This window comes from Physeter macrocephalus, chromosome 14 (assembly GCF_002837175.3).
Source record: "Physeter macrocephalus isolate SW-GA chromosome 14, ASM283717v5, whole genome shotgun sequence".
In the NCBI taxonomy this organism is placed as follows: Eukaryota; Metazoa; Chordata; class Mammalia; order Artiodactyla; family Physeteridae; genus Physeter; species Physeter macrocephalus.
The window spans coordinates 71,267,078-71,282,795 of record NC_041227.1 but is presented as its reverse complement, the minus strand read 5'-3'; the positions used below and the strand labels follow the sequence as shown (position 1 = coordinate 71,282,795).

At 42.2% G+C, this 15,718-nt stretch overlaps 1 protein-coding gene across 4 annotated transcripts in view; it reads left to right on the top strand.

The window, feature by feature from the left end:
• Positions 1–451: 451 nt before the first annotated feature.
• The window catches only part of LOC114483933 (autism susceptibility gene 2 protein-like), an 833,326-nt gene continuing 818,059 nt past the window's right edge, over positions 452–15,718 (top strand). For 3 of the 4 annotated variants that reach the window (XM_028499471.2, XM_028499472.2, XM_055090745.1), the window contains exon 1: positions 452–1,175. In XM_028499471.2, coding sequence (XP_028355272.1) covers positions 867–1,175 — 309 coding nt within the window. In that variant the 5' untranslated portion in view covers positions 452–866. The remainder of the gene's footprint in view (positions 1,176–15,718) is intronic. The other variant, XM_055090744.1, reaches the window with a different exon arrangement.

The following is a 15,718-nucleotide window of genomic DNA, read 5'->3' as shown; positions in this document are numbered from 1 at the left end:
GGGAGTGGGTGGCAGCCTCAGGGGCTGCTTCTTCTCTTCTTTCATCTCCTCCTCCTCCCCCCTCCAAGCCCGAAAAGCAAACCCCACAACTGCTCCAGCATCCTCCTTCCCTTCCTCCACCTCCCTTCTCCACCTCTTCCAGTTTCAACCTCTTCCCTCCTAATTATTTCATTATTATGCTTCCCTCTCTGGGGGGTCTCGTCCCTCTCAGGTCGCTTGGAAGCCTTGGCCTCCCCTGGATGCATTTCTTAAAAATTTTGGAGCCAGGGAGTGAGTTTTCTCTGAGGCGTGTGTGAGAGGCGTCGGGGGTGTTTTCCTGCGCGAGGGGCGGGTGAAGTTCATTGCCCCCACTTTCCCGCGACCTTTTCGGGCCCGATTTGGAGTCGAGGAGGGGCAGGCGTTTTCGGGGGGCGGGGGGCGCGGCGGAGAATGGCCGCGGGGAGGGCTCCCTGGAGCCTCCTAGTCTCTTGATCAAAGCATTCCGCTATTCTGATTTATTGCCTGCTTGGTGAGTTTTTTTTTTTTTCCCCTCTAAAGGAGACCTGTGTGTTCAGCCATTACTTTGCTCGGCGCTGCTCACAGGAATCTCCGACCCTCGGTGCTGTGGGCAGCCCCGCACTTGGGCTCCTCGCCTCTCGCCCTCGCTCCCGTCCCTCCTCCCTCTCTCCGCCCCTTCCCCCTTTTCTTTCTCCGCTCTTTCTTCCCCTCTCTCCCTTCTTTCGGCCGCCGTCTCCCCCGCGCCCTCCTCGGGGCGGAGGGAAGCCGAGAAGGGGGAGGGAGGGATTGGTGTCAATTTTTTTGTGCGGCCGCGGCCGGAGCCTGTGGCGGGCAGGCGGCGAGCGCGGAGACCCCGGCGAAGCAGAGCCATGGATGGCCCGACGCGGGGCCATGGACTCCGCAAAAAGCGGCGGTCGCGGTCTCAGCGAGACCGGGAGAGGCGCTCCCGGGGCGGACTGGGGGCCGGCGCGGCCGGCGGCGGCGGGGCCGGCCGGACCCGGGCGCCCTCGTTCGCCTCGTCGTCGGGCTCCGACAAGGAAGACAATGGGAAGCCCCCGTCCTCCGCCCCGTCCCGGCCCAGACCCCCGCGGAGGAAGCGGAGAGAGTCCACCTCAGCCGAAGAGGACATCATTGATGGATTTGCCATGACCAGCTTTGTCACTTTTGAAGCGCTGGAGGTAAGGGGGACCCCCCTCCCCCCGGTTTCCCTTTATAGGCACGACCCCCCCCCCGGCTGCGCCCGGCTCTGCTGCCTCCCCCGCCGCGCTCCGGTCGGTCTGGCTGTCTGTCTGTCTAGGCTGAGGTCTTATTGTTGTGGGGGGAGCTGGGGGCGCGGGCAGACAGGCAGCAGGAGGGAATCGACAAGCCGTGCCTGGTCTCCAGGTTTCCTCGTTCTCGCTCGCCTTCCCCCTGCGCCCCCTCCCCGCACCCCCTCTCTAGCAGATGGGCAGAAAGAAAGGGGTTCAGGCATCACAACAATGCGCTCCCCTCCACGGAGAGCTCTGCCCCTACTCCTTCCTCCTCTCCCTCCCCAATCATGGCTTCTTGGCTGGTGGAAGTCTCTGCTGGGTTTGGGGCGCCTGTGGACGGTTTTCTGTGTGCTTTCTACGGAGCCATATGTCCCTGTGTGTGTGTTTGTATAGACCTTTCCTGGGTGTCCTCGGGACCAGAGACTGATGGGGTTTTGTGGTTCTTTGCCCCCCTCGCCTGCCCCCTTTTTTTCTTTTCATTTCTTTTTTCTTTCTTTCCTTTTTTTTCTTCTTTTTTTTTTTTTTTTTTTTTTTGGTGAAGCTGGGGAAGGGGGCGTTTTCTCCTGGTTGGGAGAAAGGAGGGAGGAGGGGAGGGAAGAGAGGAAAGGATGGAATATCTTTCTGTATTCCGTACAGGGCTCTATTGCAGAAAGGGTTAATTGTAATATTATCTATACACATACATATGCACATGTGTGTGTACATGAGCAATTCGGTTAAAGGGCAGAAAAATGTACACTAGAGAGGACTGGTGGGAGGAAAGAATAAAATCCTAGCTGGTATCTGAAGGGCTTGTCACCCAATTGTCCCTCTCCTTTTCCTTTTTTTTGTGTTTTCTTTTTTGTATCTTTCTGATTGGCTTTGTGTGTGTGTATATCTCTGTGTGTCTTTCTTTATTCTTTGGGCACCTGCAGCATTGATTTCCAAATGCACATTTTTCTGCCGGCTAAAGGGCTCCTTGGGGGTGGTGATGGGGGGCAGGTAGGGGGAGATTGTCCAGGGGTCAGAGGGAAACTCTTTACCTGGATGGATCTGATTTGGTGCTGGCATGGGTCACTGGCCTGTATAAAGGTAACCCCCTTTTTTCTCCTCCACCCCCAACACGCCACACATACAGAGCGCTTTGAGACTCTGCAGAGTTGGTCCGGCTTTCTTAAGAACAAAACCAAGATAGGAGTTGGTTTCTAGCCTTTTCTGCACCTGATGTGATGGTTTGAGGTTCCTGAAAGAAACTTTTCCTTTTCGTTTTTGCTGTTATTATGGTATTGTTTGCAATGCTCAAATGTAAGCTTTGTTAATGACAGCTTAAGTCTCACATGCGGTAACGGTACAGGTTTAGAGGTTTAGACGGCTGGTTCTGTGTGTGTGTTTGGGTGTCAAGTTTAAATATTTTAAAAAAGGAAACCTTCCTGTTAGGGTTGTTCTTTTCTGTTTGAACTGCTTTTTGGTTGGGCTGCTGGTGGTGATGGTGGTGGATGGTGGCTAGTGGTTGGGGAGGAAGGGAGGGTGGTGGTATTGGTGGCCATAGATTCTGATGTTAGTGATTGAATCAGTTGTCCTTGGGTTCTAGAACTGGTGGTTTATTGGCTAAAATGGATCTTACGGAGTTCTTTTGAGTGTTGAGGCTCACCACTTGTTAGGATAATTCTAACTGTGGCTTCAACTTTGCCAAAGGTGGGAGGGTAGTGTACAATGTGACCTCTTTCTCTCTGTCTCTCTTTTGCTTTAAAATAGGAATTGAAATGTCAATATGTGTCCTAGTACATGAATTAGGAAACGCTGCCTAGGATTTGGTTGCTGTCAGTGGTTGGTTTAGGACAGTATGTGCAAGAGCTGCTTATAAGTGGTTTTGCTTCCTGCATGGTTATCCTGCTCTGCTATGTGGCCCTTCTCAGTAAGTAAGCATGAGGGGCCTCCAGATTCCCATGAAAATTTTTGAAGGCCAAGTAAAGATAAATATAACTTATGCAGTTGTTTTTGATTGTTCTACTTTTAATAAATATTTCACTGGGCTTGTGATGTATATGTCTATCCATCTGGCTTTTGAGAGAAAATGTGCCCATTCTAGTTCCTTTTGGGTGTAAAAAATTTTTTAATTTTTAAAGGCCAAGTTTGAAATGTACCATTAATACCATTCCTTTCTTTGCTGTGATTATTTTTCTGCTACTTTTCTAGATTCAAAACCCAGGTTACTTTGGTTAGCTGAATATTACACTACCTTCATATCTGAATATCATTTGAATATCTTTGTGTGGGTATAAAGGTCTAACTTTTTTAAAAGTTTCTTTAAAACTTTATAGAAAAATTTAAACATATACAGAAGTACAGAGAACAGTATAGCAATCCCCAGTGTACTGATACACCACCACCAGATTCAACAATTGCCAACTCATGTCTCATCTTTATGCCATCTACTCATTCTCTCCTCCCAGATGCGATGTGAGAAATTGGTATGTATTTCTAAGTGGCAATGACTCAAAAAAACACAAAAAACCCCAAAAAACAAACCTACCCAAAAAACCCCACCCAAACCCATAGTACCATTATCACACCTAGGTTAATTAACAACAGTTCCCTAATATCATCAAATATCCTGTCAGAGTTCACATTTACACATCCTCATTTTTGTAGGAAAGCTGTAAATACACTTCTGAGGTTAAAAACACACAGTGGGGAATAAAAATCATCATGTATGTCTGGTTCTCTGGGAAAAGGTAGAACTGTTTGCTTCTTATCACGTTTGTGTCCATGCTGGATGGTCAGACATATGTGTGTGGTGATCATTAAAATAAAACCTCTGGTGTCCCACTGTACTCAGTTTGGAAGATTTACTGAACTATCACTAAGAAATGTGAGAGCTTATTAGGAAACAGGCAACTAAACTATGAACTTGGACAGAAGTGTATGTTACGGGAGTGCTTGTAAATGTTAAGAATTATTAGAGATTCTAAGAGTTATCCTAAATACATACTGTGTTTTTGTGTGTAGAAATGAAATCAGTTGTCACCACGTGTCATCAAGGTTGCTGCTAGTATGATACTGTGATTAGAAACCAGAAATACTGGCTTGCACAGCTTGGCTTTTAAGCTTATGTGGGTTCAGAGCAGTAGCTAGCTAACTGTGGGGTATATACTTTGGGTGTTAATGGACAGATCATTTGACTCCTATGGTTTTGTCTAGAGTAGCTCATTTTGACTTCCCTTTTAAGAAGAGGCTCCTAACTCATAATGAAATGTCCTGATAAAATTGTTCCAGACTAACTGTGGTTTTACTTATAGTACTGGAGGAAAAATAAGAAACTTGTCTAATGAGAATCTACATTTTTATGTTGATTTATTTTTCACTACTGTTGGTTCTTATTTAAAATGAAAGCTTTGGATGGGGTTTGAGAAGTCCCACACTTTATATGCAATGAAACTGGCAGAGGTAGTTTCGTATTCTGCAGGGACACTTGTCTTGAGTAATTGTGCCCTGAAGTTCAAGTATGTGATTGTGAAGAGCCTCATGATAGAAGATAAGAGGGTAAGTGAGGAGGCGAAAGTTGAACATGGTGTTCATTTCATTATGCATTGGAGAAGCAGAATTACCATTTGGTATGGTATTGTTTATCTGAATATTCTTTGAATACAAGTGAATATCCCCAGATATCAAGCCTCGTTAAAAAGTGGTTTCCAGCGAACAAAGTATAAATGGGAATGTTGGGGTTCTAGTACTGCCAGCATACCCCGATGTGCCAGATAATATTACCTATTTGCATTTCTTTCTGTGTAGTCTTGATTAGGGAGCCGTGTGAGCACTATGACTGAAAATTTGCAAATCCATTATTTTCCCTCTCACTCGGCTGCTGTGTACTGGGTTCTTAGGGCAGCCTCCTTTTGTACAACTGACCAAGGGAAGCAAAGATGAAATTGTGGGATTAGCAGGTAGGAGGCTAGTTGGAGCTTTGCAGGCTTGTGAAAATGAAGGAAGACTCATTTCTGGTGGGTGGAGGATCAAACTAAGACTTTCATGTAGTCTTCATTTCCTATGTGTTTCAGGGCTTACCCGCACATTGGTAGCATAAATAGGCTGTACAGAATTTGATGTGCTTGTAACGTGCCAGGTTAGTAGGCTGTAATAATTTACTATGGTCAAATCCCACTTATTCCGTTGTTTAAAAAACATTAATCGTGTTCCTTGTATCAGTCAGCAGATATTCATGGAGTGTTTGATATGTGCAAGGTGCTAGAAAGAGTACAGACACCTAAAATATATATAATGTCTTGAAGGAGTGTGCAGTTTAGTTGAAAAATTAAGTCCAGCACCTATAAAATGATTTTGAAACAGGCACTTGAATGCCTAATACCAACTAAGTGCAGTAAACTTTCAGAGAAGGGATAGTGAGATAGGCTGAAGTGTTTGAGAAGGCTTCCTGGAGAATATGGGGCCTAGAAGGTTGAAGTGATTTGGATAGACGTGGAGGGAGTGTGGGGGGGGTGGGCATTCTAAAAAGAGGGAATGGTGCAGAAGGCACAGAAACAAGATGGATGATTAGGTTTTGCGGGCAAGGAAGTGCTGGTAGAAATGAGAACAAAATTGTGTAAGAAAGAGTGCTTGTTCGGGAGTCGGGAGACCAGTGGAGACCCACACTCCAGGCTTGGCTGTCCTAACTAGTTGAGTGACCTTGGGAAGGCACTCTTTAAAAGCCTCATTTTCTTTTTCCACAAGTTGAGAGGTTTAGAGTAGTTTTAGAGCAAAGGTACCCAAGCTGGAATGGAGCATAGTTCTGTGGACGTTCATAGCTTGTGTTCCAGACCAAAAAAATGTGATCTACTCTCAGATAGTTTTAGAACTTGATGGACTAGACAAAATTAAATGGGTGACTTGTTCTGCCCAGGTTAGAAGTCTTTTGTAATGTGTATATGAGTTTTGAATATTAGAGAAGGAGAAGTGATGTGCCTTATTTCCTAATTCGTATGACCACAGGGCACTTTCATTCTTGGCATTGTAATTCATAATCTATAATCCAGTATGGGAAATGCTGGAAAAGATTTCAATGGTCCCTTCCAGATCTTGGCACTTGATAGTCTCTGAGTCTAGGGTGAGTGGGCTGATGATAGACAACTTGGAAAACCAGGCACAGAAGTTTGGAGTCAGAGTAGAGGCTGCTGCTTAAGTGGGAGTGGCAGGGGGGTGTGAGATGTAAACAGTGATGATTAGTCCACTTTTCCTTCTGCTCCCTTTTCCTGCCTGGTGTCAGCCCTTCACTGACTGTTAGCAACCCCACACATGAGGTGAACATTGGTGAGTGATCTCCTTAATAGTTCTTTCATTGTGGTAGCAGCCCAGTTCTGATGCTACCAAGCTGCCTTCCAGCCAGAGTGAGTTTTATCCTATCTTGGTTCCTTCTGTTTTCCTGTACTGCTGATTTTTAGCAAGCTGGGAAAGAAGGCTGGATGAGAAAGGAGGTCGACACTGATGTTAAAATAAAGGTTTCAAATTATCTGCCTTTTGCTCCCTTATGTATGATGTGTTCATTCAAGAAAGGTCAGAACCCTTCATCTGCTGTTACACAGCCAGTGAAAGCTATGGAGCTATGTTTTTGTTACATTTTTCACTTTCTATCTTGGGAAGTTTGGGATGGAACTGTGGAGTAAATGGGTCAGTTCCAGCATTTCACTTCAGACAATTTGCATAGCTTTAGGATCTGAGGAGTTCCTAAGTGGTGAGAAAGTCTACAGAAAAAAAAAGCACTGTGAATGTGCTTGGTTATGAATTCAAGTATATTACTATGCTTTCTGAATTTCAGTATTTCACTGAACAAGGCAGAGCATCACTCCAGGAGTATTTATGGGAGATAAGGTCGAAGATGGCGATATGGTGATTCAACATGCCTTGTGTTAGTTGTTGAGATGAACTACTTTAGATCTTTTTTGGAAGTAGGCAGGGTATACATGAATCAGTAATTTAAAAACTGAATCACAAAGTTAGTGATTACCCTTTGATCCTTTTTGAGAGTGTTTTCCTCTAGCTTTCACCATTGAAAAAGGGTTAAAAAAGACAGGGCATTCAACAGGATTCCAGGAGATTCAAGGAGCATTGAGGGTGTTAAAGAGATTCTAACTATACAACAGATCTATATGCTGTCAAAAATAAATGGTGATTATTTAGTTTGAGAGAATGTGAGGATTAGAAATAAGGTCCCCAAGCCAAAACAAATAAGAGTTGAGGGCAGCTGTTAAAGAATAATTTAGGTTCCACTTGCTAAATTTGGAAGCCTTTGGACATAAGGTCAATTGCACTTTTTGATGGAGGGAGTGTGTGTGTGTGTACGCATGCAGAGGGTGGATGGTGGGTTCCTGTTTTTACATTTTATTTTACCCCTATGCTGTAATATACTAATATATTAAGTGTAGCCTAACTTTGTAAAAGTGCCTCATACTGGTTTTTTTTTTTTCCCTCAAGAAACAACACTTTTTTCAGGGTTAGGATTAAACCCAATATTTTGTTGATATAGGAGAAAGACCTTGGTAATGGGATAGCAGCAATTCATTTGAGAAAGTTCTGGAAAAAAATCAGATTAAAAAACTCTCAAATAATTGAAGTTTGGAAGAGCAGGAAGGGAATTAATTTGGTGAAACCCAAGACAGGAGAGGATCAAAACCAATTTAGGGACATTTAGCTGGGTCAGAACAGTTTTTCTTATGTAATGTGTACCTGTTCAATGAATAGATGAATGCAGAATTTTTTTTTTTTCTAGAAGTGGGACATAGAATTTAAGGCTGGTGAGACCCTAAATTTGCATTTCTTCTTCCAGATCTGAACTGTGTTCTTCCTTCATTTCTTCTAACAAGCCTGCAGGGTAGGGGGTATGCAGTCAGTACCTATCTTGTAAGGTCACAAAGAATAGATCCTTTTTATGCTGTTAGTGACTGAGGAGGGGAAGGGTGGATTTCACTTAGTCTGGCTTCCTTTGCTTGCTTAGGAAGAGACTAGGCAAGTACAGGCTTCTTTGTGTCATTCCTTTTCAGTCTCTGATTCCATCTTTTGCAAGGGGACTTGTAGCCTGAAATCATTTGTATTGCTGCTGTCTTTCTAGGTTTTTATTTCACATACTAGTGCATGTGTCAGTCTCATCCTGGGATCCAGTAGACTCCCCACCACCCACTGCCTGCCTACCTCCTTCTCTCCCTCCCTCCCAACCTCCTTCCCCCTTTCCTCTTCTCTTCCTTTACTGAGATAGAGTTATAAAAATTATGAATTTTGAAAGGCAGTGGATTTAGGAAGTTCTGAATGAAATGTAGAAACTTTAAATTACAAACCTTCATTATTTGAACATTGACAGTCTGTTTGAGGGACTCTGAAGGTAGCACCGTGAGGATAAATTGCTTGCCTCAGTTTTCTGGGCTGTTATCAGCTCATCATTCTGATTTCTCATTCATTTGTGAGCTCTGGTTAGAGTTTGCCTGAATAAATGTCACAAATGACCAAGTACATACAAATATTTTGTCGTTTTGGCTTGCCACTATACCATGTAGTGCCATATCTCTAGGGCCTGGAAAACCCAAGTGCGCAGAGATATGGCATTTGGACACAAGTAAAATGGAGTCACAAGAGGAGAAGGGAAAGCCCACAGTTTGTAAGTAAAGGAAAATGGCTAATGCAGGTTGGGATTCATTTTTGACAGAAAGCCTTCAAATTGCAGGTACTGTGTGATTGTTATTAACGGAAGCATTTTGAAATGACCTGGATTAGATACAGAAACACAGCCTGTGAAGACAAAATTCGACTCTTGGTTATATGGGTGAAATGTGATACCTTTAGACTGAATCTGGGACAGGATTTAAGTCAATGCCAGGGTCAAGTTGTGATGATTCCTGAGGGATGTCAGGGATGTTGTTTTCCTTGTCTCCACACCTACCTTCCCGTGTAGCACAACCCACCAACTTCATTTTACATTTCTGCAAAGTTTCTCATGGCAGTGGTATTTTAGAGCTTGAAAAGAGGAATTAAGAGAGTCTAGTATTGCAGTGATTTCTCGATAGTTATAAAGAAGTAGACTTTTTTTTTTTAGTTGTTTGCTAGGGTCTCTGTTCAGTTATGCTTTACTGGCTAAAGGTTGCTGGCTAAAGGTGATTTAGTGAATAGTTTTCCATAGTTAGAAACTAAGTAAGAAAAAAAAAAACCTAAGGAAATAAAGATGTAGATGGAACAGTAGTTGAAGTTTAGAATATCCCTTATTTTCCAGCCACATACTAGAAATTCCAATGTTCCACCCATTCTCTCTGTACATGTTCAGTTGGCAAAAATAGTGAAGGTCCTGGATTGTGCTGTTCTAAGAAATGATCTTATATAGTTCAAGTGAAATTATACTTTCACTGGGGCAAAAGGGGAAACAAGCATTTGGTATTGTGCGTTGCTACATATTACAGAGTTTGCTCCTTTCTCATTTTGTTAGGCTGATCAGTTTGATTATTTGTGAAAAATACAGTTTTGAGATTAATGTGCATAGCTACATCTTCAGGGGGTGTTATCCTAAAGTTAGGACCTCAACTTTTTCAGAGCAGTCTTTTGATCCATTTCAGTTCAGCTGTTGTTGGTTGATGTGCTTTCTAAGCCAGAGCAGCATTAGAGGCACAGTTGTTGTCTTTAGAAATGCTGTAGTTCTACCTCTCATTTTGCAAATGAAAACACAGCCTAGAGGGGTTAATTGTCTTGCTTAAGATCACACTGGGAGTTAGAGGCTCTCACTGTTATCCAGTGAAACTAGGAGACTGCTTTTCCTCAGTACTTGGATTCCTAAGGATTGGGAACATTGGAAGGTAAAAAAAAAAAAAAATAACTGCAATGAGGATGATCAACCATGATGGTAAAGATTCCCATTTTTTCCAAGAAATGTTCTGATTATTACCCAGTATCTTTCCCCCAGTGTACAATTGGCCTTTCTCTGCAGGTCCATTAGTCTTTTTTAACACCCGCCTCCCCTCCATAATGAGGATGTAAAAGAAAAAATAAATATTAGGGTGATGATATGAGGGTTTCTTATCCTTGAATAACCGATGGAAAGATAAAATAATTATTTGAATGTAAGATGATCTTAATGTGGCCCACTTAAAATTTTAAGGTAATTTTTTTGGGTAGAATATTTTCTTCAGCCTGGCAATTCAGAGAGACTCAGAGCAACTTACTAAATTTGGTAGCAGAACATTTGAAACAAGTGAACTTTGGAATATGGTTGAGCTGAAGACTCAACCAAACTTTTCTTCTGAAGAAGAAAGACTCAAAATATTAAATCCACATGATGTGTTGGCTAAGGCATCTTGCCTGTTTATTGCTGAACCAGAAAATTTATAACAACTGTTTGTCATGTGTATATATTTATAGCCATTCATACAATGAAAAGAAGTTTTCATGAGATTGTAATAACATATCAAAATGGGTGTAATTAAAACAGAAGCAGATTGACACCCTGAATTAAATGCAAACCATAAACCAGGATACCTGAGCATTGGTACCTTACATATTTGCTGCAGGGGGCAGTCAGCCAAATATGCAAATAAAAAGACATTGATGAATTTCCCTGGGTGTGTATGTTGTGGTTGCAGAGAACCCAACTATTTTATTAATCTTTTATCAAGCATTGTTTAGATTGCAGCAACAATGGAATGTATTAATTTGGCAGACCAAATAGCTTAGGACCAGAAAGTAGGAAATAATAAGGGGAACACATGATTGATATACTGTCCTATAAATAACACATGCAACTGACAGAGGGGCTGAGTAATCTTTAGATCTGTGCTTAATGTCACTGATGGAGTTGTTAAACCAGGATGTTTGAGTTGAACTTCAGTCAGAGAGGCTGCCTCCCGTTTTTATTTATTTATTTATTTATTTATTTATTTATTTATTTTTGTGGTACGCGGGCCTCTTACTGTTGTGGCCTCTCCCGTTGCGGAGCACAGGCTCTGGACGTGCAGGGTCAGCGGCCATGGCTCATGGGCCCAGCCACTCCGCGGCATGTGGGATCTTCCCGGACCGGGGCACGAACCCGTGTCCCCTGCATCGGCAGGCGGACTCTCAACCACTGCGCCACCAGGGAAGCCCCGCTGCCTCCCATTTAAAATGCAGGTCTCTAGTATACCCTGGACTGATGTGTTGACAGAATTGGTGTAAATCGAATTTTTGTAAATTGGGTGAATGCACCAGGGGAATCTTACTGTGAAAAAATATGATTAAAAAAAGAAAATCAAGTATGGTACTCCTCCTCTCTGCATAGAAGCTTGGATTTTGTTAGAGTGAGTCTCTTTAGATGGGCATTGCTTTTCCTGAGACACTTTTCTGCATGTGTTCCCTGTGCTCCTGGAAGAAAGTGACTGTGAGATTTGCATTTTCTGTACAGGTTTCATACCTCACTTGGTCGGTGCTTCCAGGAATAATTGGTGGTGATTTGAATAAGCCCACATCATTCAGATTTCAGAGGTTGGTTTTCAAGTGCGTGCTAAGGAGGGCTTGCAGCTATGAATATGGAGTATGATTTCCATATCTGTTCCATTGGGAAGTCCAGGCATGTCATAACCACTTCAGAGCCATGATTGTATGGAGACACCCCACCTATAATTTTTCTATATGACAGTTCACTTTTAAAATTGTAAACATGCCAAATGCAGGACTGTATTGTTATTAGGGAAGTCGGTGATGTCTGTTATATCTTGTTAACCAGGGGAGGAAAATGCTTTAATCAAAATATCTAATTATGCCCTCTCAACTGATGAAAGACCTTTTGCTAAATTTTTGGAATTGGCCTTAATGGAAGAAGCTGGCCTCTACAGGAACTGTGCAGTAAATTTACTCTTTTTATTTGAAAAATACTTATCGCTAACCGTGGTGACATAAGGGTATTTTAATTTTATCAAATTGCTCTTGTGCTGTGTGTTGAAAATAGATATTTTCAGAAGTTGTCTAAGCCAGCATGAAGTTTTTGTTTTTGTCCTCCCTCTCAGCCTCATAGCATGTGAGGCCCCAGAGGCAGTTTGTACTTACAGATGTGAGCCTAGGAAGATACTTGGTAGCTAACAGCCACCTGGAGAGGGAGCAAATGATAATTACAGGTGAGAAGCTGGGGGATAATTCAGCCTTTGTGCTGGGAGGTGTGATTTCATACCTGAGTGTTAAAACCTTCCCTGTTAGACAGTTGTGTTGTTTTAAAATTAGTTTTATTAGTCTAATATAGAAGTGGCCCAGATTGTTCCAGGTCATCTTCAGTTGAAGGAATATAACTGTTTTTAAGCACTGAATATATAGTGTGATTCCAGAAATATTTCCTGTGTTTAAAAGTAGTTTCATGTAATACCTGAAAGTACCAAAAACTGTGTTTAATTCAGCATATCTACAACACTTCTCGCTTCCTTGATCACTTTATAAAAATTGTTAAATTTTTTGGCAATGTATTTTGGGTCATGCATACTTTAAACTTGTCTAGTAAAGCCATCCTTTATCTGTATTTCAACCCAGAACTAATTTTATCTGCAGCAATTCTGTTTCCAGAATCACAGATAACAACAATGGTAATAGTAGTAGTAGTAGTAGTAATAATAATAATGAACTTACTGATAATGCTGACCTCAGAGCAATGCTTTATTTCTTAAGTTTCAGAGTATTTCGTCTTTTGGAAATGATTTTCCCATGGATTGAGATCTTGGGGAAAGCCTAAGGGAGTTTTTGAAGTGTTGACCGTGATGCAGTGTACTCCGTGTTTTATTAGGGATCTGGTGGGAAGTTCAAGTGCTGTTAATTTTTTCTTGGTCTGTTATATGCTCTGTCATGGCTTGTTGTGTGTAACTTGGGATATGACTGGAACCTTGGAAAAGAGAGAGCCAGAGTTATCTTCCTATATTTCTAATGTATTGTTTCATTTCCCTCTATTCTCTAACTTTAGCCTCTGTAGGGAGCTACATATTTCCTTCTTGAGGCATTTGAGGCTCTCAGAATTGTTGCTTCCTTTACTCAGTAATCCATGCGTAGTAGGTACTCAGTCAGTGCTTATTTAGGGTTGATCTATTTCCACAAAAATTCTATGAAAAGAAACTTTAGGAAAGGGAGCTACTACTTACTTAGTAGTTACTCTGTGCCAGGCATTGTGCTTGGAATTTTGCATTCATCGTCTCATTAGAGCTCCGCTGTGGAAAAAATGAATGATATCCCGTTTTATAGTCGAAGACACTGAGGCTCAGAGAAGTTAAGTCAACTTGCAGAAGGTCAGTATGAGAGGCAGGAAATGCGGCGGTTTCTGCCTGACCTGAAAGCTTGAGCTCCTCATCCCTTTCCGCTCTTCTTTTAATACAGATTCATTTTGTGACAGAGTCCCAAATGGGTCTCTGGTAGGCTACGTTTGTTTGTTCCTTGTTGCTGCTGAAAATTGTCTTGGTTACAAGGGATTTTCTAGGTATAATAATAAGATTTAGGGAGGGGAGAGTACTTCACCATCTTTTGGGAAGTTCTTTATTTTGTTTTTAAAAGCTGGAGTTTACTACCATAGGTGGCTGCCACTCATACAGTACATCTGTAGCATGTTTGTTGTTGGTTTGATTTTTTTTTTTCTCTCTTTTTCTTTCTCTCTGTCCCTTTCACTGTTTTTCCCTGTATTAAAATCTGACCTTTTTCCTGGTCACACAGATCGGGTAGATTTTAAGCCTTTGTCAAAGGCAAGTGCTCAGGCTGGTAATATTGAGGGTAACTGTGTACTGAATCCTTTCACATACTTAATGTTGCTGATTTCTTACAACAGCCCCTAGAACAGAAGTGTAGAATTGGAGAAGGGACTGACACCCTCTCAAAAGGGCATTGTGGGTATAAGCTTATTTTCTACTATAAATTCCACAGTATTTTGCTTGATTTTAAACTATTCTAAGAAGTAGCACTTCTCTTGGCAATCTATTCCACAATAAAACAGACCGTACTGGTTCGTTTTTGTTTTTGTTTTTTAACTAATAGGTACTGCATTCTTTCTGGTGAAAGAATGTACTAAGATATCTTTATCTTGAAGGTACCAGTGACAAATAGTACATTATTTCCTATGTCATTGTTTCATTATTCTAAGCACATTTGCAAATTGTTCTCCCCCATACCCCACTCCACCCTGTAGAGGTTTGTTTATGCTACAAAAGAGTATGTGGTCTCTTCTCTCAAAAGAGAATGTGACTGTTAGATTTGCTTCTTATGGAAATCCCAACTGTGATTAGAGTACCGTACATTCTTTTTTTTTTAAATATAAATTTGTTTATTTATTTATTGACTGCGTTGGGTCTTTGTTGCTGTGCGCGGGTTTTTTCTAGTTGCAGCGAGCAGGGGCTACTCTTCCTTGTGATGTGCAGGCTTCTCATTGCGGTGGCTTTTCTCTTGTTGTGGAGCATGGGCTCTAGGTGCGTGGGTTTCAGTATTTGTGGCACGTGGGCTTCAGTAGTTGTGGCGCACGGGCTTAGTTGCTCCACGGCAGGTGGGATCTTCCCAGACCAGGGCTCGCACCTGTGTCCCCTGCATTGGCAGGAGGATTCTTAACCACTGCGCCACCAGGGAAGTCCCAAGTACCGTACATTCTTGAGAAGCCCCCTCTTCATCTCCTCTGGGCCAAATTGGGCCTCCACACAGTTCATCTTCTAAGACTTGAGGATTCAGACCTGGCTGATGACCGTCCCTTAAGGAGTGGTATAACACACACACACACACACGTGCAGTACCCTCCCTGGGTCTGACATTTCGAAAGATTTCTGGGTGAAAATATGAAGATAGTCAAAGTAAACACTTCTGTGAAAAGTCTCTTTTTGGAGAGAGGAGGCAGTTTCTTCTCAGAACCATTATGCTCTGAGACCTGCAGTCTTGCCTCTCTCTCTCCAACTAGAGTTGAGCACGGTTATCCTTTTGCACATCCAAAATGGAAATACAGCAGATTTCAGTTTTTAGTAGTTTATGATTGTAGGGGAGACCCAAGTCAAAGCATGTCCTTTGAAATTTAACTATAACTATAGAACTCTAGTGTCGTAGGCACCATACCTTTAAGTTCAGAGTTTTAAAAGCAATCCCTTATACCTGAATTTTATATATTTGTACAGTATGAGTTCTGTATCACTCTCGGGCCTGTCCCAGATTGTGAACACTAGGTAGGATCTGTGTATTTTAAACTTTTCCTTGTGTTGTTCCTTGCCTCTCGGGTGGTTTATAATACCCCTGTTGTGATGTTTTCTATTAGGTTGGGTACAGATGGGTGTCAATTTCACTTCAGGGCAGTGGGTGCCCTCTGTTTACTGTTTTCAGATGAACATTACCTTAGCATTGTGTTGTAGATTTCTACATTAGCTGCCCATATTTCATCTGTACTCTTTTTTTTTTTAAGGAACTCCTTTATTTATTTATTCATTCATTCGTTTGTTATTTATTTATTTATTTATGGCTGTGTTGGGTCTTCCTTTCTGTGCGAGGGCTTTCTCTAGTTGCGGCGA